A 25,973-nucleotide genomic window follows, 5' to 3' on the forward strand; every position below is an offset into this window, starting at 1 on the left:
AATGATAAATATACTTAACACTAAAAATGCTCCACACCTAGCCTAAACCCAAAGGAGGCCAAATTTCTTATGCGTCGTCGCGTGCAATAATTAGTAAAAGGGTATCCAATGCCATGAAGAGGGACTCCTTATGATTCACATTTAGTTCTTGCCGCTTGGATACACCTCCCTTTCCAAAAGAGTACCTTGAATATCTTAAAATTCTTCTGATATATTATGGCTTTATAACCAAGGTGCAATGAATGGCTCATTATATATTCTTTCTAATTTATACATGTATTTGATGATCACATGACTTCAGTAACTCGTTATTCTTCTTCATTGATATTACTTGCTCTCTCTCTTTTGCACCTATATGTGCCAGACTCCAGAGACAAAAATTCCTATGCCACAGGTGAGCATGGTACATGTCCTTCGTCTTTGAAGACAATTTTAACCTATTGGAGAACAATAGGGCTCGTGAGCTGATATTTTTATAAACGAGAAGATTTAAATCATTGATCTGTAATTTTTTTGCAATGTGGTTCCTATCAAATGCTAAATCCTTTGAAGTAATAGAGGAGTCATCATCTCATGCAACTGCCTTCTCCGGCAATTTTGGTGCACATAACCTATATAGAGGCATGATTTTTCAAACAAATGTTCATGCGTCCATGGAGGTTATTATTATTAGCTGTTATATCAATTCCCATATTAAATTCAGCTAATTAAAACAGCCACAATGTTATGAAATGGCATCATCGACGTTGGTCTGTATGGACCTAAATCTTAAAATTATGTCATGTTTAGCTTGGGTTAGGTTTTTTATAGTTTTCTACCCAGAAGACTAGCTCAGTCCTACAATTATTTTATCACAAGTATTACCAATTCTTTCGAGTCGAAGTTTTGATCCACCAAATCAATATGAACCACTTTGGCCACAACAAGCAGGGCTGGATAGGGTCAGGAGCGAGATCCGCCATATCAAAAAGCTGAGTCACAGACCTAACTTCCGGAGGCCATAACTTGGTTGTACAATGTTTGATTAAAATGATTTTTTTGTTAAATCGAGCATATTTTCGAGATCTATGACATGAATCAAACCAATTGTTTTTTTGGATAAGACTTTAACGATGCGTAGCTTTTTATCCAAGAAGAATTATGTAAAGTGATAGAAAGTAGAATAAATGTAGAAGTCGAGATCTACCTTCTTAAGAATTTTAGCTTTTTCTAGAAGATTTCTACTAATAATGTCTAGTTTAGGAAAAGAATCTTATTAAGATTAAGAAGAGAAATCTGACCCAAATTATATAAGGACGGATCTTACTATTATAAATAGAGGCTATATACCTCGATTTTTTAATCATCAATGAAAGAAAGGGGACTTAAGCTCTATTTTTGCAATTCTTCTATCTTGTTCTAGTTATTTTTTAAGAGATTCAAGTTGAGTGGGTTAAAGAAAATCTTCTTTTTCTCTGATCGGATCAAGTTTAGGCAAAGCCAAATCAATTTTATTAAGCAAATGAAAGACTATCATGCTAATCTAAGAATCATTTCCAAATTGTATTTTACCACAAACTTGATGCAATAAAACTAAGCAAGATCCATGATATCTCAGACCATGCTAGCAAAGAAATAATTGGTTCGACCAGGTCCACCAGCTCAATAATAGATCAGTCCAACTACAAAGCAGCGCGCACGCGCATGGACAAAAAAGGTATAGAAGGGAAAGGGCACAATACAGATGCATCACCTTGTGGTTGGATTGGTCCATTACCAAGCTAGCGGATATGGTCCAACCGTTTATTTCACTTGTTAGCATGGGTGCAACCTTCATTTATGCAACTTGCGGATCATTGTGTCATGAAAACTTTTATTCCATCATAAAAGTGAGTTCACCAAAAAAAGACACCATTGCCACCAAGGTAGTAGCCTGGTGGTAAGGGGGCGATAATTCCGCCCAAGTTGCCCGGGTTCGAAATGCACGGGCGTTGATTAAATTAGGGGACCGGATGCCCCACGCTCGGCTGGCTTGTTGGCGGTTATGCTTTCCTTCCACTTGTACCAAGGTGGCACTGGGGTGACGTACCCACACGTGAGGCGGTGAACCCAATGGGGTGAGCCCACGGGTCGGGGAAGGCACGCGAAACCTGCGACCTGTATCGAACATTCCCTAGTGGAAGGGGGGCTCAGTAATGGGGCTGCTACGCGGGTGGGCTGGTCCCTCCCCCTCCCCTCCTATTCATTTACCAAAAAAAAAAAAAAAGACACCATTGAGCTGGTCAATATTTTTCTCTCAAATGTACATTGAACCGGTTGGTCCTCAATTGTCCATTACAATAAGTTTGTGGCCATCTTTTGGACTTAGAAACATGCAAATCAGCTACAGATGAAGCCAGCTTGGCTTGCAAACGATACACGTCAAATCAACATCATAATTGTAGGTAAATACGCACAAAACTGCTACATCAATAGTGCTCCAAAAAAAAAAGCTAGCCTATAGGTAATATAGTAGCCTTGGTCCTTGCTGTATATCTTGAGCTAACCTGCAGCTCTCTTTGGGTGTAACTTGGTAAAAGAGCCACGAAAAACCTACATGACATGCACGTCTAGCCAAAACTTCGTATGACGAGCCATGGGATAGCCTCGTTGCTAATGTTCATCCTTGGTACCGAATACAAACACCTCTAGACTTATTGAGTTTGAATAAAGATGTGGGAATATATTACAACCATCATATCTTTTAGAACATTGGATACCAAGAAGGACATCTCGAAAGTAAATCTATTTTTACTGCTGAAACTGGGCTGAGGACAAAATAGTCCACATCTAATTTGGTGATCCCTCTATATGGTGAAAGCTCTCAAATCATTTCACTAGAGGCCTGATCTTGGAGCCATCTTTAACTCAACTAAAACATTTATCAATCTGCACAAGAGTAAAAAAAGTATGTATGAAATTATTAAAATCTTCCTTATCACTTATGTCAGGGCTGTACATTTTGGCACTCTCTTGATTATTCTTCTCTCGTTTCTAGACATCTACCTCTTTACAAATATAGGAAACAAGGGGCACAAATTGAGAGACAAGGTGAGGCAGAAAGTCACTTGGCAGACCCAAAGGGCATTGTGATACATCTTTCCCATGTTGCATGTTGAATAGATGTAACTCTCAAAGGGCTGTTGGAGGTACCTCTAGGCATGCTAATCTTAAGACAGGACAGAATGGTGGGGGAGATCACTGTGTAATCCTTGGCTAAAATCATGTTGGTGCAACTCCTTGTTCATGTATCAATGCCATCAAGAGGAGTTTTGTTATATATAGTCCATTTTTGGTTCAAGAACTACCAAATGCTTGTTTATTATATTAATGGAAGAGGAGGGCCAAATTTATTAGGAGAAAGGAAGAACATAGTCAAATATTGGACTGATCTGCTTATCATAGAGAGCAATTACAGCAATTTTGCTTCCGGCAATCATGTATATTCTAAAGTAGTAATGGATGTAGCAAAGTTTGACATGAATAACTCCTAATACTCGTTCATTCGCATTCTCTATGTTGTTTTAGATTGCTATAAAGAAGCGTCGATAATCTTACGATGCGTTCTACCATCCATGTCATTCTACTTTGGATTTCCTAGATGTAATGTGAGCTTGATAAAATCAATTGCCACCATGGTACACACAATGTGAAAACTATAGGAAAACTTGGAGCTTAGGCACAAGATGCCGAAGGATTGTTACTTGCTAATCTTGGTTTACAAACTAATAAAAGATTCAATGGCAAGATCGCACGGAATCATGCGACGATCATCGGTGGGTGAGTCTTCTGTTGCAATCACAAAATTTTCCATGAAGTATTTTTCAGTAACCTACATCAAGACCATCAGATCGAAATGTTTGCTTCACTTCCTTACTACAAAAATGAAAGATACCTTACAACTACAGAACATTATTTAATACAATAAGATTTAGCCCCAAAACTTTGCACACCACATTTTGCACTAGTTGCATATATGGATGCCTCCAATTAGCCACCGACATGGAAAAGGACCTCTCCAGCCACACAAGTGCAGGGTCCATGATTCACGCCTGCTCTCAGAAAGGTTGAAGAAAGATCACCAGCCAAAAAAAAGGATGGTCTTTCATTTGTGTGTGGAAGACAAGTGGTGCAAATTTGATGAAGGATAGTGCAAACAACATAGGGATGGAAAGCAGTGGAAGGACCGCTTGCCTGCTATTCTCACCCACAACTGGCACGGTCCATCCACAACATAGAAAGCAACGCATATGGACCAGCACTGTGTAATAAAAATAAGAGTACATAAAAATAGAAGAGCAAGAATAGTCTCTGTCCATAAAATATCTTCGGAGCAATGAGCAGCAAAGGCCGCCGTATTTGTCTCCCAAAACACATAAGCAACCTGAAATGAGCTACAACTAACCACCAAGCTCTGGATATCTCTGAGCAGGGAGTGGCCATTGTCCTGTCGTCCGACATTCGGCCGAGTCTCCTTTTAGGATGACGTAGTCTACCCCTAGGATCAGTACTGGTTACTAGAGCAACTTGCACAGAAAAGTATGGCTAGTCACATCTATGTTAGAGGAAATATTATGTGTGTATTTATCAACCTACTAATTATTATGTGTTCATTAGCTGTCTCTTTTAGGTTCAAAACTAGCTTATGATTGGAAAATAATGTGCAAGTAGTGATCCTATTTATATTATTGAATAGTTATCTGTACCTTTGCCAACCTATAAATTATTATATTTACATAAGCTACTATATAATTAAACTTCAAACCAAGTTATCATTTAAGAATCAAAACATAAAAATTAAAATCATAAAATTTAATTACTCGAGCAACTCAAGCTGCAATGCAACTTATGTTACAAGTAGTTGAGTTGAATTATATGTGAAACATGTAGTAGATTTGTGAAATAAATATTTAGTTACCAAATTGTTGGCTTATAAATTTTATAGTAATAGTATTTTGATATTATCTTAGTAATTTTTTATTTACTGAAAGCTATTATTTTATTCATGCTAGTATGTTTCCCTGGAGGATTCTTTTTGAGCTGCTACCTTATATTTTTATTGTATCTCTCTTTTCAGAGCTTAGCTTTTTGGATACATTTTGGGATCTCTAGTGCGAGAGAGAGAAAAAGGAAATAATAGATTGTGTACCTAATACCAAACTAAAATTGAACAGCTCTCTATTATTAGCCATTAATGAAAATTTTTGTTAATCAAAATTTATATTTTCTGTAGCTTAGTTTAGATCATTGGGCTTTGATATTCTCCACAAGCTTGACCTGCATGGTAAGTTTGGGGCATGACAAGAGCCATCCATCCTCCACATGCAGTTTATTTTGATGAAATATTTATTCAACCGGTAGTCGGGATCTTGCATAGATAGATGGAATCGCGAGAAACTTGGATGTAATCTTGAGCACGGATTCCAATTTGCTTAGAAACAATCATTTCAGAGTTTCAAACAGGGATGATCCTATATTCTAGGTGTAGCCTCACAAACTTCCATGCACCCTTGAAATGGATCATATTCTTAGTTTGTGACACCAACACGATTGGACAGGAAACTTCACAAGGACAGCATGATTGGTACCACAACATGCACATAGTCATTATTGCTCAAAAAATAAAATAAAAAAAACATCATTAGATAAACAAAATTAAATTGCAGTACCACATCTTCCACCATCCTTTTTTTTTTTCTTCAAAAGATTTTCAAACCAGTTCTTGATTTAGGAAAAAAAATAATTCTGAAACTAATGAGCCAACCATGAAAGCTAACCTAAATAATAGAGGTATGTGTTTAGTGTATTACAAATCTTATATTTAGAGAATCAATAATGAATATAAATTAAAATAAAAAAAAATATCATATTCGGTTTGATTCCAACTTCTATGTCTTTCCATGGTAACAGAGAATTTCTCAGCTTTTTTTTACAGTTTTATTTACATCTAATTATTAGGTGGATCAGAGGACCAGTCCACTAGTCACTCGTCATGTTAATTTTTTCTATTTAAACAATTCAAGATCAAATGGAGGTGTCTATTATCACCGTACAATTGCTTTGGAATTTGGAGACTATGTAATATATTTTACATTTTAAGAGAGAGAGAGAGAGAGAGAGAGAGAGAGAGAGGGGAGGGGGCGCGTGAAGAGTGTTGTGGTCCGTAGTATTGTCATTTTCGCAAATGTCACCCGTCCTCCACGTGTTCCATGACGTGGCACTCACATAGCCACTCTGGCTCCCAAATCCCCAATGCTAAAGCGCGAGAGAGAGAGAGAGAGAGAGAGAGAGCTCACAGCCTCAGAGAGCTCAGAGAGAGAAAGAGGTTTGGTTCCTTTCTTCTAATAGATAACTGACGATGAGCTCCTCCTCCGATCTCTCTCTCCACAGCGATCATTTCCCCGGCCACATCCAAATGCAGTCCCCCACCCCTAATCCTGTAACCGGATCCGGCAATTCTCTCACCGAGATCACCTCCCCTCGCCGTCGCCACCACCCCTCCGCCCATTCCGGTTGCTGGTAAGCCATCAAATCCAATCCCAACCGCAATATCGATGGTCCCATCCTATTCGACGATAATGTGTTTCTTTTCATGTATTTTTAGGTGGGCTCGGCTCCTCCGACGATGGAAGTTCCGCCTCGGCGGCGACGCCGACGACGAACGGGCGGTGGGGGATTGCTACGCGTGCACGCAGGCGGGCGCGCCGGCGTTCCATTCGACGAGCTGCGACGGCGCCCACGCCCTCGAGTGGGAGGCCGGCGCCGGCTCCTCCCTGATGCCCATCCAGAACACCGCCCGGGCCTCCGCATCGGGTGCCGGCGAGCGGCGGACCGGGAGGCGGCCGGCGTTGGTGTTCGGGGCGGTGCTGGATCCGCGGAGCGGCGGCGTGCAGCGGTGGAACCGCGGGCTGCTGCTGGCCCGGGCGGTGGCGCTGGCGGTGGACCCGCTGTTCTTCTACACCGTCTCGCTCGGCGCGAGGCCGACGGCGGCGGCCGCGGCGGCGTCGGAGGGGGGAGGGTGCGTGGTGGGAATGCATGGGCGGCTCGGGGTGGCGGCGGCGGCGGTGCGGACGTGCGCGGACGCGGTGCACGTGCTGCACGTGTGGGTGCAACTGAGGCTGGCGTACGTGTCGCGGGAGTCGCTGGTGGTGGGGTGCGGGAAGTTGGTGTGGGATCCGCGGGCCATCGCCTCCCATTACCTCCGCTCCTCCAAGGGCTTCTGGTTCGACCTCTTCGTCATCCTTCCCTTACCCCAGGTGCCCCTCTCTCTCTCTCTCTCTCTCTCTCGATTAGTATTACTATATTTAGGACTAATCTTCTTCTTCTTCTTCTTAACAAAAAAAAAAATTACGATTGATCATTATCTGAGATTGAGATTAAGTGAGGTAATGATAAATGTTAAATTTAGAAACTAAGAGTCTTAAGATATAAGTAATGGGGGTTTTAGTGGGATTGTTGCATGGTTACACCAATGTTAAGGAGGTAATTAAGGAGTATATGATTGGTGGCTATACTTAAGTTTCCCAATGCATTACTGTTAAATGCTATTTGGTAGTTGGATCTCGAAGTTAACATTGGATTAATGGTTAAACATGGCAAGGGATGTGGTGATGTTGGTTGGTTGTGTTTGTGTTAGATAGGTTTACGGCCAAAATATATATCTTGCATGTCAAAACAATCCTCTTTGATTTTTTTTTAATAATAAATTTAAATATGTAGTTTTTATTGATGAAATATCTTTGGTGGTCCTGATGGTTGGTCATGCAAAACATTGGGCTCGTGTGATGTTTGGTGTGGCAAGTCATGATTCAACACTACTCATGGTTGGTGGTAGTCTCCTTATGCCTGGTGATAGAATGAAAATTTTGTATAATTAGATGAGACCCCTGGCATTACTCTTTTAAAGTAAGTATTTTTCAGGTGTGATACATTTGAGTTATGCTCAAAGATTACATCTCTCATTCGCAATGAAGATTTATTAGATAAAAGTAGTTGTCAAATATAATTCTTTGATATCTAATCCAAATTTGATAATCATCAATCATCTAGACAAAACTTAAGAAGGCATGCATCATAATTGCATTTTGGGAGTTTTTTTTTTTGATACATATGTTCTCTCTTTATTTTACCACGCAAGTTTAGTTAATCATTGGATTTGGATTGCATTCACGGTATATACTTCGCGACAACTTTAAATCAAATAATATCCATTGGGAGCCCTTGTCTCATATAAATTCATACAAATTATACAACCAAGCAATCATTGATGTAAAGGAGACAACAAAGATGCTGCTAGCTCAGTCTACAATGTTCAAATTATTGGTGTATAAATTTAACTGCAAGTAAATCTTGCTCACCCTAATATTTCACATTTTCAGTAAACTAAATTATATCTCCATGAAACATAAAAAAAGGAGGAAAAATCTATATTGTCATGTACTTCCACAAATAATTGGATTCGGAAGGCTACAAAATAGAATAAATATAGTTTCAATTTTGGTAACGGGTCAGGTGCAAAATTTTGCCTGATTCAAGATGACAGCCACCTGTTGCACACCTCGCACGTGTTCTTTGGGCCCCTCGAGGAAAACATGCCTACGGTGTGTGTGGGGGCGGCTCAGCTGTTCCTGTCAGAACAACAAACAGCCTTTCTTCCGCGTCCGCACTCGCTTCGCACTCGACACATCACCATAAAAGTGCTGCTAGTTAGCTGTTCATCCCCGACAGCGGATCCGTTGATGGGTCCGGGAGAATCAGGACGGCGGGACGTAAGAGGAGTCACGTGCGATGCCGCCGGGAATGGAAAATTACTACCTACACTGCATACACTATGTAACCATCCGTACAACAACATCAAGCATACATCTTGATATATTATTATAAAATTAGCAACTATTATTAACTGAATACACGACCATATTGATGCATGCAGTATAAGCAATATTGTTAATCTGCTGTCACCAGCTGAGCCACAGAGTCGTAGTTCACTTCTTAACCATATTTGTCAATTAGAAATTATTAATTCGATTAAATCCTACAACTCTGTGGATAAATTAAACTATGAACTAATACGAGCAAAGACAGACAAAAAAGAAATAGAAAGAAGCAGACACTATACGAGCATTTATTCGTATTTGTTCGTGGTTGGATTGGTACATCAACTCTGTGGTGGATTAATCCATCAGCTCAGCAGTGGATCTCGTCCAACTAAAAATTTTAATGTTGATGAGTTGCTACCAAGGGCCCAAGTTTCTGATCCCATAAACCACAGCGTCCTGTGGGATTCTCATACGTCCATCAGGCTTACAAAGCTACGTCGCAGTAATTAATATACATCACAATAAATTAATTGTTTTTTTCCTCTGAATATCTTTGCTTTTATAACAAAATAACCTTTCAAGCTGCAAGGAGGGGGTGATTCTAGAGCTTTCTGATAACCATGGCATTTATGTAATTATCAACTAACGATGCTTACATAAAGTTATCTTTATGTACACGCAATCTCTGCATGTCGCCTATTATTAGATTGTGACCCAATTCATGTAATCTATTATTGATTTGCTAAGCTTGACCAAGGAAGTGAGTTGGTCGGGTTTGTAGCTTGTTGGCCTCCATTGATGCTATCTCCAGCATTTCACACGTAAAAATTGACTTTTTATTTTTTTTTGGGTAAATTTATGCAGATAATCTTGTGGTTGGTGCTGCCAAAATTGATTAGAGAGGAAGAGCTCAAGCTTATAACAACCGTCCTGCTATTAATTTTCTTGTTCCAGTTCTTCCCCAAGGTTTATCACAGCATATGTATGATGAAGAGTATGCAGAAGGTCACCGGCTACATATTTGGAACCATTTGGTGGGGATTTGGGCTCAACCTTATTGCTTATTTCATCGCATCTCATGTAAGTATGTGCAATTCGCCACCTTAATTTAGACTTGAGAAAGTGTCCTTTGGACTTCGTTTTTAATTATTTTTTGAGTAAAAGAATAAGCATGATTTGGATTGCTTTAGTCCAGATACTTAAACAATGCTAAAGACCTTAGACTATAATTATTGGCTAGTTTTTTTTGGTTTAGATCTTGGATCATCGCTAAAGATATTAAACCTAATTCTAGCCAAGGCTGACAACAAGTTGTTTTTTTTTTTGTCTTTTTTTTTTCCTTCATTTTCGAGTCAATGATGCTGGGACTTCAAAAGGTACAGAAGTCCATAAAAGAACATAGGGGGCGTTTGGTATGGGGTGATCGTTCCAGGATCAAGGATGATGTGGGTGGAAGTGATAAGATCACTGCGTTTGGTTGCACCACGGTGATCCTACGTAGCGGTGATCTTAAATCACCTTCACTCTTCAAATCACCCTCCAACTCGGTGATGGGATACCCATCGTTGAGGTCGGAAATCCAAGATCACCCCAGGGCAATGATCCTGGGTTGAAAGTTAAAAACAAAAATACCCCTCAATTTAGCAGAAAAATTGATATATCAATATGCCATCAATATATTATGTCAATGTTATATATATATATATATATAAAATATTATGTTGATATTATATATTATATTAATGATATATATATAGATTACATTATGTTGATATTATATATTATATTAATGATATATATATATAATATTATAATATATTACTAATCATATTATTATCCTATTATTATTGAAGGATAATTTTAAATTATAGTAGAAATATATTATTATATTTTATATTTATATAATGAAAATATTTAATATATTACTCCTATTTACCTTATTTTTTAATCAAAATAATTATTAGTATTAAAAAATCTATTATAAGTATAACTAAAAATATTAATTCTATAATGAAAAATAACAATTTTTATAAGATTAATAATTTATAGGAGTAATAAATATATTTTTATAGAATATTAATAATTAATATATTTATAAATATATTAATATTTTATTATAATATATTTTATATGATTAATAAATATATACTATGGGCTACTAAAAGTAGAATATATGACAAAATTATGGAGCTATTATAGGAATTAGCATATTGAATTATATTTTTGATTCATGAGAATTAAAAACACATAAAAAATCCATATAAGATATATCAGGGGTATTTGTGGTATTATGTGGTTAGTGATCTTGGATCCCCGTACCATACCAAACAAGTTACTCCTTGATATCCGGAGATTTTTAATCACTAGACTATGTGTTGCCCAGATAGACAACCCAAGAGGGGGGGTGAATTGGGTTTTAAAATAATTTTGCAATTAAAACGTTGTGGATGACTAATTAATGCGTTACCAAGATGATTAATTAATTGCTATGTGCTGTGAATGAAATGAGAGTAAAAGAAAGAGACAAACAATCACAAACACAAGGCTTTTATAGTGGTTCGGAGCTAACCCTTGCTCCTACGTCCACTCCCCAAGTCTCACTTGGAAATTCACTATAACCTCTTGGATTACAGCCGGTTGTTTTACAAGCTCACAACCAAACTTGTTGTTTTACGAGCTCACAACGAACTCGGTCGGTTTTCTCTGGCTCACCGACTAGAACCACCCCGATTGTTTTTCCGGGATCACAATCGAACCCTTACACGTTGGTTTTACACTCGGCTCACCAACCAACCTCTACACCCTTGATTCAATCCCCCGATTGAACTAAGCAAAGACAATATGGAAAGAATAAGAAACAAACAGAAAAACTGAGCTTCTTAAAAAGCAGATTTGCTACAATATAAACTAGAGAGAAGTTAAGAGCCCTCAAACACTTTTGAGTTGGAGTAGAGTAGGGCTTCTTGAACTTTGAGTCTCCTCTGGAATGTCTGGTCGACTTGAATGCAGGAGGAGGCTTCTTTAAGATGCTGGGAAGAGGAAGTTGGATGGAGTTAATGGCGCTCTTCCTTCTTTTCGTTGAAGACAAGTATGCAGAGAATGAATGCTTGATTTCTTTGAATGGAATGGTGCCTCCCTGCCTTGCTACAGTCCTCTGTGGCTATTTAAGCCATCCCCCACGGAAACTAGCCGTTAGACACCTTTTTCTGCCCATTCTGCACACTCTGCACAACCTGACAATATGTCCGTTGGGGGTCGGAGTCGACTCGTGCGATCAGGAGTCGACTCGGCTGTAGCGGGAGTCGACTCATGCTTTTCTGGAGTCGACTCGGCAACTGTTTCGGATTTGAATTAAAGTGGCCTCTTCGACTGGGAGTCGACTCGACTTGACCCGGAGTCGACTCGCCAACTTCTGGAGCTGACTTGGCATTTTCGGAGTCGGCTCATCCCATGAAGTCCACGGAGCTAATTTTCAACTTGGCCCACTCGAGTCGACTCGACAATCCTGGGAGTCGACTCGGCGCTCAGAGCCCGAACTCCCGATCTTCTGTCTTTTGGCTCGTCCAGTCTTGGAGTCGACTCGGACTGTTCTGGAGTCGACTCGGCTCTCAGTTTTCGAAACATGGCCTTCTGCCTTTTTGGTGTAGCGCTGCCTTGGGATCGACTCGAGCTGTCTGGGAGTCGACTCGGCTCTCAGAGACAATAATTTGGTCTTCTGTCTTTTTGGGGTCGCGCTGTCTCGGAGTCGACTCGCGCATTGCGGGAGTCGACTCAAATCTCAGAGTCCGAAAACTGCTTTCTGACTTTTGCCTTGTGAACCACTGAGAGTCGACTCTCCCTTTCTTTGGAGTCGACCTACCAACCATCGGAGTCGACTCGCGTTCCACAGGAGTCGACTCGAATCTCAGGGTCGAAATTCGCTCTCTGACTTTTCTGTCTGTAACTCCTTGGAGTCGACTCATACTACTCCGGAGTCGACTCGGTAAACATCGGAGTCGACTCGCGCATTTCAGAAGTCGACTCGCTGACAGGTTTTGAGTTGATGCTTTCTGCTCGTCTGTCTGTTCTCAGTCGGAGTCGACTCGTAATGATCCGGAGTCGACTCGAGCCCGTGCCAGTGATTCTGATACGCTTGGAGTCGACTCGTAATACTCTGGAGTCGACTCGAGTCTCAGACTTTGGTTCAAACTGACTTCTTAACTTATCCAAAATATTATGAACCAAGTCTAGAAACACTTTAGACAAGATTTTCACTGAAACACTCAATTGAATTCATTAGTAAACAAGAGATATACTCAGATGCTTTGAGCTCATCAAAATCAAATAGGGTTATGATCAATCACTCCACAATCTCCCCCTTTTTGATGATGACAAAACATTGAATATATGTAAAGTGAATTGCTCAATAAACAAGGAAATAAAATCCATAAATGAATTCAAGTGTCTGGTTATTTAATTTATCCAAGCTTGAAAGGTGTGAAACAATAAATTTTGGAATTAAAGCTCCCCCTTTCATTTGGAATTATATAAGCCTTCATATCATGCAATCAATTGTTTGGCTTATATATATTTAATGATTTAGCTTTCTTAAAAATTCAGATTCTCCCCCTCAACATGTGCATTCAACTTTGTTTTGATTCTCTGGATTTCCTTTTAATGCATTGAAGTTTTTGAACTGAAATTTTTGGTTTTTTTTTGGAGGAAAAATCAGTCAATTTGTTCTTGAGTAGGATTCAACTAATCTCCGAATATCCCTTGAATAGATTCTGGAGATTACTCCATTAGGAGCCCCAACAGAGAGATAATGAGCCTCGAGGTACCAAATCCACTAAGAACAAATTATGTTTTAATTTTTGATTCTCATTTTGATTTCTTTTATGTTGATTCCATTTACATATCTACTAAATATTTCTCCCCCTTTTTGTCATCGTATCAAAAAGGAGGTAAGCAGAACAAACAATCAATTAGAGATCAAATTGCACACAATTGAAGAGAATACGTCTACTCATTGTATTGATTTGTATATAAATACATTTGAGAATACAATAAGTAAAGCAAAAAGGAATACATGTCAAAATAAAGTAAAAAGCAGCTAAGGTCTCCTCGAGGATGTGGCTCCTCCTCTCGAGGATGTGGCTCCTCCTCTCAATCTGTTCTGCTCCATGAGGAGAGTGACCGCATCTGTAACATGTCCGAGCTGAGAGATAATGGATGAGGTGGCCCTGCTATGTGTAGTGGAGAGCTCAGTCAGGGTCTCCTGCAGTGTGTCCAGCTTGGCGATCAGTACATTCGCCAAGCGCTCTGCCCCCTGAGTAGTGGTGCGCATGTCATGTCCTATGTCATCGCGCATCTTCCGAGTGGTGCTCGTGACCTCACTCATACTGGAGAACTAGGCCTGGATCAAGCTCCTCACGTTGTAGATCTCTTCCCGTACATGGGCCGTCATGTCAGTCACGGCTGTCAAGGAAGGGACCAACGCTGAAGATGGTGCAGGAGAGGGAGCAGGCACTGAACCCCGGAGCTCCCGAAGTAGATCATCCCGCAGGTCTCTAACTATCTCCTGGCGCAACTCCCGGAGCTGCTCAGGAGCGATCCGGACCTCCATGGGCTGAGGAGCTGAGGAGGAGGGTCCGGCTGAGGTGGTAGGAGCAGAAGTGGAGGGAAAGTCAGGATAATCTGAGTCTGGCTCAGGACTAGGGGAATGTCTGGTGGTATGTGTGGAGGTGGAAGACTTCCTAACCCAGGTCCCCTCTATCTTCCGAAACCCCATCCTGTGTAGGGTCCCCGGACGCATGCGATCTGTCCATCGCAATGCGCGAGAGGGTTCCCCCTCAGGAATGGGAATCTCGGCCTCCTTAAACAAAAGGGTGAACATCATGCCGTAGGGGAGGGTGAGCCTAGGTCTATCTAGTGGCTCACATAGATATCTATAAATAAGTTTTGGAAAGTTGACTGGGGTGTCCTGGAGAATATAGAACATAAGGGCGAGGTCCCTCTCAGAAACAAAGTCGAAGCGCCCAGTCTTCGGGAAGAGGGACCTAGACAGGATGCTCAGGAGGATCCGCACCTCAACTGGAAGTGAGCTAGCGGATACCTCATCCAAGGGGGACTGGTGTGGATGCCCTAGAATGGCCGTAAGGGCCTCAGTCCTATTCTCAGGGTATGCGGGTGCCACCCCAACTTGGGGAAGATGGAGGACCTGAGCAATGATATCCTCCGAAATGAATAATGGGACACCGGCTACCGTGCCCTCTATACCCCCATCGCCCCTGTGGACGGTACCGTAGAACTCCCTAACTAGTCCAGGGTATGTGGGGAGATCTAAGGTGAGGAAATACTCTAAGCCCTGGGCCCTAAGTCTCTCTCCTATCGTAAAGCCCTCCCGGGAGAGATAGTCGAAATCGACGTATCTCCCGGTGGAGACCGCCTTCCCGGCGCACGGCCTCGAGGGAACCGCCCTCGGCGGGGAACGAGCCGGAGGTTGTGGCCTCGCGGGATCGTTCCGAGCCTTGGAACGTCGCTCGGTGCCGGTTGCGGGTTGGGGCCTCTTCCGGCTTGGGACAACGGTTTTACGAGGCATGGTCGACCTAGAATGGAGTAAAACGCTAATGGACGGTGAAAGGTCGACGGGAAAAAGCTTAGGGACGGCCGGAGACGATCTAGGAGTCGGCTCTAGGGTTTTGAACAGTGGCGGCGGTGAAAAGATGTGTTTTCTAAACGATGGAGTTAGGGTTAAAAAGTCGGATCCCGACTGCGAGTCGACTCCACTGAGTCGCGAGTCGACTCGACCTCGAGTCGACTCCAAAATATGCGCGAGTCGACTCTCCTTATGCGCCTGTTTACCTCGAGTCGACTCCCGACTGTATGCGAGTCGACTCCCCCTCTGCTGCCATTGTTTTCGAGTCGACTCCCGTAAATGTGCGAGTCGACTCCCCCTTACGAGCCGACTCTGAAACTTACTCGAGTCGTCTCGAACTCTGGCACGCACCTAAAAATCATGCTATGTTCGTGCCGAATGAGGGAAAATCACTAAGTTATGATCTGATTTGATGATCATTATAAAGAAACTCTAAATTAACCACAATCTAATCATCAAAATCAATGAACTAGTGAAAAACATCACTAGGATGGATCAATCACTCCTAAACCCCTCCTAAGCACACTAAATCTCTCTTCACTTAAGGGTTTTGTAAAAATGTCAGCTAATTGATCATCCGTGCAAACAAATTGTAGTGTCACATCACCATTCAGTACATGATCTCTTATGAAGTGATGTCTTATCTCAATATGTTTAGTTCTTGAATGCTGAATTGAATTTTTAGTTAGATTAATGGCACTTGTATTATCACAATTAATGGGTATTTTATCTTGTTTAATGCCATAATCTTCCAATTGTTGTTTGATCCACAAGATTTGAGCACAACAACTCCCGGCTGCAACATATTCAGCTTCAGCAGTAGATAATGCAACCGAATTTTGTTTCTTGCTAAACCATGAGATTAAGTTTTCTCCTAGGAATTGACATGACCCGCTGGTGCTTTTTCTATCAAGTTTATATCCAGCAAAGTCTGAATCTGTGTATCCTATTAAGTTTAGGCTAGATTCTTTAGAATACCATAAACCTATATTCTTAGTTCCTATTAGGTATTTAAAGATTCTCTTAACTGCAATTAGATGTGATTCCTTAGGATTAGACTGATATCTAGCACACATGCAAACACTAAACATGATATCAGGTCTACTTGCAGTAAGATACAATAAAGATCCTATCATACCTCTATATAGTTTCTGATCTACAGATTTACCTGATTCATCTTGGTCTAATTTGCATGATGAGCTCATGGGGGTGTTGATTGACTTGTTCCCCTCCATATCAAACTTTTTAAGCATCTCCTTGATATATTTGGCTTGATTGATGAAGATGCCTCCTTCAGACTGTTTGATTTGAAGCCCGAGGAAGTAGTTCAGCTCTCCCATCATGCTCATCTCAAATTCACTCTGCATCAAATCAGCAAATTCTTCGCAGAGGCGATTGTTAGTAGCACCGAAAATAATATCATCAACGTAAATCTGCACTAATAACATATCTTTGTTTTGCTTTTTCAGAAATAGTGTTGTATCTACATTACCCCTAGAGAACTCATGTTCTAATAGAAATTTGCTAAGCCTCTCATACCATGCTCTAGGTGCTTGTTTCAAACCATAAAGTGCTTTGTTCAATTTATATACATGATTAGGGTATTGATGATTTTCAAAACCAGAAGGTTGTTCTACATATACCTCCTCATTAATATACCCATTTAAAAATGCACTTTTTACGTCCATTTGAAATAGTTTGAAGTCCTTAGAGCATGCATATGCTAATAATAATCTAATAGCCTCAAGTCTAGCTACAGGAGCAAAGGTTTCATCAAAATCTATACCTTCTTCTTGATTATAGCCCTTTGCTACTAATCTAGCCTTATTCCTTATTACGATTCCATTTTCATTAAGTTTATTTTTATAAATCCATTTGGTACCTATAATTGGATATTCAGAAGGTCTTTCAACTAGATTCCATACCTTGTTTCTAGTAAATTGATTTAATTCTTCTTGCATTGCATTTATCCAATTTACATCTTTTTCAGCTTCTTCTATGTGTTTGGGCTCAAAATGTGAAATAAAGGCTAGATGATTATTCAAGTTCCTAAGGGATGCTCTAGTCCTAATAGGTTGAGACGGATCATCTAGAATTAATTCCTTAGGATGCCCGTGAGCATACCTTCAAGCTTTAGTTAGCCCATGATCTACTATAGTCTCTTGGCTTGATGATGCATCTTCAATTAATTTTTGATTGTTATCTTGTAATGTCATCCCATCAATCTTTTCTTCAAGAATTTCCGTATCATCATCAAAATTAACTCTCTTACTAGAGGAGATATCACTCGAGTCATCAAAAACAACATGTATAGATTCTTCTATGACTAGGGTTCTTTTATTAAAGACTCTATAGGCTTTACTAGTTGTAGAGTACCCTAAGAATATGCCCTCATCAGATTTAGAGTCAAATTTTCCTAGATTATCTTTTCCATTATTATGAACAAAACACCTACATCCAAAGATATGAAAATAGTTTACCTTTGGTTTTCTGTTTTTCCAAAGTTCATAAGGTGTTTTCTTTATAATGGGTCTTAATAGAACTCTATTTAATATATGACAAGAAGTATTAATGGCTTCTCCCCAAAAGTACTTAGGGAGGTTACTTTCACATAACATAGTTCTAGCCATTTCCTCTAGAGTTCTATTTTTTCTCTCCACAACTCCATTTTGTTGTGGTGTCCTAGGTGCAGAAAAATTATGAGTTATCCCCTTTTTACTACAAAACTCATCGAATAACTGATTTTCAAATTCGGTTCCATGGTCACTTCTAATGGCTATGACTGAAGAATCTCTAGCATTTGTTACTTCCTTATGAAACTTTTTAAAGACTGAAAAAGCTTGATCTTTATGTGCTAAGAACATAATCCAAGTGAATCTAGAGTAATCATCTACGATAACTAGACCATATTTATTTTCTCCTAGACTTGTGGTTCTAGTTGGTCCGAAGAGGTCCATGTGTAGTAGTTCTAGAGGTCTAGAGGTAGAGACACAATTTATAGATTTAAAGGAGTTCCTTGATTGTTTGCCAAATTGACATGCTTCACATATTTTATTCTTTTCAAATTTTAATTTTGGCAAACCTATCACAGAATCTCTTTTAACTAGTTTAGATATTGTGTCCATGCTTGCATGACCTAACTTACGGTGCCATAACCAACTAGCATCATTATCCTTAGTTTCATTAACAACTAAACATGGGTTGTGTTTGGCAAGATCCTCAAGGTCTACAACATACACATTTTCACGTCTTATTCCTTTAAAAACTAAACTATTGTCATTTGGGTTTGTTATGATGCATAGTGATGGTTTAAACATAACATTATAGCCTCTATCACATAATTGACTAATGCTTAATAAATTATGCTTAAGACCATCAACATATCGAACATTATTTATAAAAGTAGAAGGAATAATTTGTACTTTACCTATACCAATGATGTGACCTTGGTTGTTGTCTCCAAAAGTCACAGCACCTCCCTTCTTAGCTTCAAGGGTGAAGAATTGATCCTTGTCACCCGTCATGTGTCTTGAGCAGCCACTATCCAAGTACTAGCAATTTTTGTTGACCTTGGCTGCAAGACACTCCTACACAAGCAAATCATGTAATCTTAGGTACCCAAGTTTTCTTGGGTCCTTCATGGTTAGTTATGTTGGTTCCTTTTGGAACCCATACCCTTTTAACTTTTCTTTTTGTTTTTCCTTTTCTATAATTGCACACATTTGCTTTATGTCCTACAGTTCCACAACAAAAACAGGTTATTTTCTTAGTTTTACTTTCTCCTGCTTTAACAAAGAAGTTACTAAGAAGTTTTTGCTTATTTTTAGGTTTATACCCTAAACCCGCTCTATTGAATACCGCTCGTTGACTGTTAAGTATCATATTCAATTTTTCAGAACTATATGTAAATTTTTCAACCAAAGATTTGTATTTTTCAAGTTCTTTAGTTAGAGTTTGTTTTTCGGTTTTTAGAATGTTTAAGTCTTTTATGAGATTCTCGTTTAAGATTGGTTTATTATTTTTAAGTTCTGAAATTTTCTTAGTTAGTTTTTCATTATCTTTGCTCAAGGTATTAGTCTTCTGAGTTAAGAGTTGGTTACTTGTCTTAAGTTCTAGATTTTCTTTGGTGATATAGTCCTTATCCTTAACTAATTTATCGCATTTATGTAGGTAAGATTGATTAGCTAGTTTTAGCTCTTTATTCTTAATGTTTATAGCCTTATATTCAATCATTAGTTCATTAAATGCATCATACAGTTCATCAAAAGTAAAATTAAGATGTGTTTCGGATGTTACCTCATTTTCATTGGCCATGAAGCAGAAATTGGCCTTTTCTTCTTGTTCTTCATCCGATGATGACGATGATGCGTCGGAGTCCGATAAGGTGGTGACAAGGGCTTTCTTCTTCTTGTACTTGCCCCCCTTCTTTAGTAGAGGACACTCAGCTCTTATGTGCCCCGGCTTTTTGCACTCATAACATCCAATCCCCTCATTTTTCCTTTCCTTACCTTTATCCTTTCGATAGGAATTTGAGGGGCCTCTCCTTTGATGATAGGACTTCTTGTGGTTGATGAATTTTCTGAACTTGCGCACGAGAAGAGCCTCATCATCATCTCCCTCATGATCCTCTTCTTCACTGCTGCTACTGCAAGACAAGTCTTTGTTAGTTGATGTAGATTTAAGAGCTATTACCTTTTTCTTATGGGAGGACTCTTCTTCGCTGTGCTGCTTCATTGTTAGCTCGTGAGTCATTAGGGATCCAAGGAGCTCTTCAAGTGGAAGCTTGTTCAAGTCCTTAGCTTCTTGGATTGCCGTCACCTTGGCTTTCCATGACCTTGGTAGACAGCGAAGAATTTTTCTGACAAGATCACTGTTAGTATAGTTTTTGCCAAGGCTTTTTAGGCCATTAACAATGTCAGTAAACCTAGTGAACATGCTAGTAATTGTCTCATTAGAATCCATCTTAAATAGTTCATACTTATGAACTAATATATTTATTTTGGATTCTTTGACTTGATTCGTGCCCTCATGGGTCACTTCAAGTCTGTCCCAAATCTCTTTTGCAGAATTGCAAGTAGAGACTCTATTGAATTCATTCCTATCTAATGCACAGTAAAGCACATTCATTGCTTTGGAATTGAGTTGTGCCTTTCTCATGTCATGGTCATCCCAATCCTTTTCGAGTTTGGGTACCATGACACCCTCTACATAAATGGATGGGATGTATGGTCCATTTACTACAATGGTCCACATCTCATAGTCTTGGGCTTGGATGAATATTCTCATCCTAGCCTTCCAATATGAGTAGTCGGATCCATTAAAGAATGGGGGTCTTTGGGTGGACTGACCCTCAATGTGGGAAGATCCAAATGGAGTTGTCATTTCGATCTTTTACTCTTAGGGTAGAAGAGTTTAGGCTCTGATACCACTTGTTGCCCAGATAGACAACCCAAGAGGGGGGGTGAATTGGGTTTTAAAATAATTTTGCAATTAAAACGTTGTGGATGACTAATTAATGCGTTACCAAGATGATTAATTAATTGCTATGTGCTGTGAATGAAATGAGAGTAAAAGAAAGAGACAAACAATCACAAACACAAGGCTTTTATAGTGGTTCGGAGCTAACCCTTGCTCCTACGTCCACTCCCCAAGTCTCACTTGGGAATTCACTATAACCCCTTGGATTACAGCCGGTTGTTTTACAAGCTCACAACCAAACTTGTTGTTTTACGAGCTCACAACGAACTCGGTCGGTTTTCCCTGGCTCACCGACTAGAACCACCCCGATTGTTTTTCCGGGATCACAATCGAACCCTTACACGTTGGTTTTACACTCGGCTCACCAACCAACCTCTACACCCTTGATTCAATCCCCCGATTGAACCAAGCAAAGACAATATGGAAAGAATAAGAAACAAACAGAAAAACTGAGCTTCTTAAAAAGCAGATTTGCTACAATATAAACTAGAGAGAAGTTAAGAGCCCTCAAACACTTTTGAGTTGGAGTAGAGTAGGGCTTCTTGAACTTTGAGTCTCCTCTGGAATGTCTGGTCGACTTGAATGCAGGAGGAGGCTTCTTTAAGATGCTGGGAAGAGGAAGTTGGATGGAGTTAATGGCGCTCTTCCTTCTTTTCGTTGAAGACAAGTATGCAGAGAATGAATGCTTGATTTCTTTGAATGGAATGGTGCCTCCCTGCCTTGCTACAGTCCTCTGTGGCTATTTAAGCCATCCCCCACGGAAACTAGCCGTTAGACACCTTTTTCTGTCCGTTCTGCACACTCTGCACAACCTGACAATATGTCCGTTGGGGGTCGGAGTCGACTCGCGCGATCAGGAGTCGACTTGGCTGTAGCGGGAGTCGACTCATGCTTTTCTGGAGTCGACTCGGCAACTGTTCCGGATTTGAATTAAAGTGGCCTCTTCGACTGGGAGTCGACTCGACTTGACCCGGAGTCGACTCGCCAACTTCTGGAGCTGACTTGGCATTTTCGGAGTCGGCTCATCCCATGAAGTCCACGGAGCTAATTTTCAACTTGGCCCACTCGAGTCGACTCGACAATCCTGGGAGTCGACTCGGCGCTCAGAGCCCGAACTCCCGATCTTCTGTCTTTTGGCTCGTCCAGTCTTGGAGTCGACTCGGACTGTTCTGGAGTCGACTCGGCTCTCAGTTTCCGAAACATGGCCTTCTGCCTTTTTGGTGTAGCGCTGCCTTGGGGTCGACTCGAGCTGTCTGGGAGTCGACTCGGCTCTCAGAGACAATAATTTGGTCTTCTGTCTTTTTGGGGTCGCGCTGTCTCGGAGTCGACTCGCGCATTGCGGGAGTCGACTCGAATCTCAGAGTCCGAAAACTGCTTTCTGACTTTTGCCTTGTGAACCACTGAGAGTCGACTCTCTCTTTCTTTGGAGTCGACCTACCAACCATCGGAGTCGACTCGCGTTCCACAGGAGTCGACTCGAATCTCAGGGTCGAAATTCGCTCTCTGACTTTTCTGTCTGTAACTCCTTGGAGTCGACTCATACTACTCCGGAGTCGACTCGGTAAACATCGGAGTCGACTCGCGCATTTCAGGAGTCGACTCGCTGACAGGTTTTGAGTTGATGCTTTCTGCTCGTCTGTCTGTTCTCAGTCGGAGTCGACTCGTAATGATCCGGAGTCGACTCGAGCCCGTGCCAGTGATTCTGATACGCTTGGAGTCGACTCGTAATACTCTGGAGTCGACTCGAGTCTCAGACTTTGGTTCAAACTGACTTCTTAACTTATCCAAAATATTATGAACCAAGTCTAGAAACACTTTAGACAAGATTTTCACTGAAACACTCAATTGAATTCATTAGTAAACAAGAGATATACTCAGATGCTTTGAGCTCATCAAAATCAAATAGGGTTATGATCAATCACTCCACACTATGGCCTACCAAACACATTGATCTTAGATCACTGGGGATCAAATCACCCCAGCATTCAGATCGCCGGGGATCTTAGATCGCCAGGGATCTTAGATCACCATGGTGATCTTGTTGGGGTTCTCAAACGCCCCCATAAGAGATTAATCTTAAGTCCAGATAGAATCCTTTAGATTTTTCCCAAGCCTTTAGGCAATTCCTTTGGCCCTTTGAGAATAGATCAGCTGTTAAGGAAGCAGGAAGCTTTTGGTGATGGCTGAAGCAGGAGAGCTCGAGGAAGATTTCTGAAGTTTCTTTTATTCTAGATGGACCAAGTTACGATCGCAAAGTGCATCACGACATCAAGACGGATGGATGCAGGTCTTTGGAGAAAGAAGTCTTCTTCCAAAAGGAGCAAATGTAACACAGGAGCTTTTGAGTATTTATACAGGACTAAGAAACTCAAAAAATACTCAAAAAATACAACCGCCTAAAGATCTGCCTAGCTTTTTGGCAAGATTTTCTCTGGTGTTAAGTTTATTCAAGAGACCCACCCAAAGAAAGCATCTGATTTAAAAGGGACCCGAGCTTTCCATGGTGATAGGGTCATGGCCCAAAGGATCCCTCTTGAATCGAGAAATTATAATAGGAACCAGAGGAGAAGTTTCTGCGGCTGTTAGGCTTCCAAATAAGCTCTTTAGAAATGAGCTTGATGCAACTGTGAGTCAGGTTTATAGGCCTAAAGTCTAATGGGATTAGTACGAGGGTGGCGTAATTCAATCAAGAGAGATCAACATTTTCTTGATGAAGCTAGGAGAAGAGACAAAAGAGATCAGGTTTGACCAAGCCCCAAGGATTGGAAGAAACAAAAAGATCCGGCCCACGGCTTTTGTTATCCTTAAAGCAGAAGATAGTGTTGCCCAGAGATGGTCACCCAAGAGGGGGGTGAATTGGGTGTTTTAAAAACTTTTGACTAATTAAAAATAAAACACACGAATATATGCACTAAAGTAAAGAAGGAGGAATGAGAAAGGTCAATCGCAAACACAAGGTTTTATAGTGGTTCGGAGCTTCCACTGCTCCTACATCCACTCCCCAAATCACCTTTGGGAATTTCCACTATAATCCACGATTACAGTACGGTAGTTTTGCGAGTTTACTACCCAACTCGTTGTTTTACACCGGGCTCACAACAAACCCTAAAACCCCCAATTTCACTTAGGCTTGGGACGCCTTTCCCTTGTTCCAAGTCCCTTGACTGGAACAAGCACCACAACGAAAGAGTTTACAAAAGAAAGGAAAAGCTCTAAAAAGCAAATATTGCAATTATGAACAATAGAACCCGGAAGAATCCTTTTGCCGTTGGAAGCGTGGGAGATATTGATTCTTCCGATGTGGAGCGCGTAGGATTGAGTGTGAGCTTTGAATCCCAAGCGCACGAGAGTGATTGAGCTTGAAATCACTTGGGAAGCTTGAAAATACTTGATTTCTTCACTTGAATGCCCTCACTCCCTTGAACTTTTCTTTCTTACTTCTCTCTTGAATGATCTAGCTTTGGGTTGGTTAAGAGTTGTTGAGAAGCACTTAAGAGGTCCCTTTTATAGCCCAAAAAGCAAATATAGCCGTTAGAGACAAAGAAAGAAGGATTTGAAATTCAAACCAAACCTGAAAAGCTGTCAGTCGCGTCCCAGTCGCTCCGGGGACGTCTCCGCTTCAACGGGAGACGTCTCGGCTACAAGATTTTACTTTTTCCGTTGTCTGGGGTCGACTCGGCACTTTTAGGGGACGTCTCGGCTTGTTTGCACTTTTTGAATGGGGACGACTCCGCTGATCTGGGGACGACTCCGCTTCTTTATCTCCGAAGAACATGTCCTCTGGTATTTCCTGAGAGAGTCGACTCCGCTCCTTCAGGGGACGTCTCGGGTTGTCTGCACTTTATGCATGGGGATGACTCCGCTGTCTCAGGGTCGACTCCGCTTCCTTATCACCCAAAAAACCATTCTCTGGAAAACCCTGAGAGAGCCGTCTCCGCTATCTTGGGGACGACTCGGGAACTCTCCTTTTTACTTGCGGGGACGACTCGGCTTACTGTGGGGACGTCTCGCGCATATCTCTTGAAAACTGCCTTTCTGCCGCCACTGAGAGAGTCGACTCTGCTACTGAGAGAGTCGACTCCGCTAACGCGGGGACGACTCGGCAGGTGTCGGGGACGTCTCCAAGTGTGCCGGTTCTTCCTGTTTGTGCCAGAGACGTCTCTGAAACTATCCGGAGACGTCTCGGCTGTCCCTGATCTGTTTTCTTTAACTCAAAATATTCTTCAATAAATTCATAAAAATTATGGGAACTTGCCTAGACATTTCTCAACAATATTCTTAATAAGATACATGAATTCCTCAATTAAATTGTTAAGATATAATGGAATTTTACTCTAGTGTTTTGTATTCATCAAAATCTATTAGGGGGTCAACAATCTCCCCCTTTTTGATGATGACAAAACACTGAGTATATGCAAAATTTAAGATTTAAACATATACACAGTATTTGATCAGATGTACAAGTATAATGTTTTGATTAGAACTAGATACAATGTGCATCACTCAAAGTATTCAATTTTCAGTTCTTTCCTTGTGCATAAGATTGATCTTTATAGTTCTTAAATGATTTTAGCATATCAACTGAATTTGAATCAAGTTAAAATGAAGTATTGATGCTGAGGATAATTGAAAGCTAGATTCTTTTTGACTCCCCCTTTCTTTTCCAGAAGGGCAATTATCTTAAGGTCAATATTCTTCAATTTTATCTTTTCTAAATCAACTTTGGAGTATGATTATAAATTTTGCATTCCATATTCAATATCCATATATATAACTGCTCCCCCCTTTCACTATCTCTACATTCAATATCTACTCCCCCTTTTTGTCATCAACAATGAAGGGGACAAATTATCTCTATATTCAATATATTCAGTGTTCATTTTACTCCCCCTTTGATATTCAGGTTGTGCTCCCCCTGTTTCATATGCTTTGATACGTTGTGCCAAATCTGAATACTTAATGTATGTTATGAGATTCTTATGACACATCAAGAGGCACATTCACATTCATAGAAACACATA

The 25,973-nt window shown here is 40.6% G+C and overlaps 1 protein-coding gene across 2 annotated transcripts in view; it reads left to right on the plus strand.

The window, feature by feature from the left end:
• Positions 1–6,315: 6,315 nt before the first annotated feature.
• The window catches only part of LOC103718193 (cyclic nucleotide-gated ion channel 2-like), a 35,505-nt gene continuing 15,847 nt past the window's right edge, over positions 6,316–25,973 (plus strand). For both annotated transcript variants that reach the window (XM_039134054.3, XM_039134055.3), the window contains exons 1-3: positions 6,316–6,537; positions 6,623–7,274; positions 9,702–9,917. In XM_039134054.3, coding sequence (XP_038989982.3) covers positions 6,377–6,537; positions 6,623–7,274; positions 9,702–9,917 — 1,029 coding nt within the window. In that variant the 5' untranslated portion in view covers positions 6,316–6,376. The remainder of the gene's footprint in view (positions 6,538–6,622; positions 7,275–9,701; positions 9,918–25,973) is intronic.

This window comes from Phoenix dactylifera, chromosome 15 (genome assembly GCF_051530095.1).
Source record: "Phoenix dactylifera cultivar Ajwa chromosome 15, Ajwa_hap1_PhDact_Kaust_v1.1, whole genome shotgun sequence".
Taxonomy (NCBI): domain Eukaryota; kingdom Viridiplantae; phylum Streptophyta; class Magnoliopsida; order Arecales; family Arecaceae; genus Phoenix; species Phoenix dactylifera.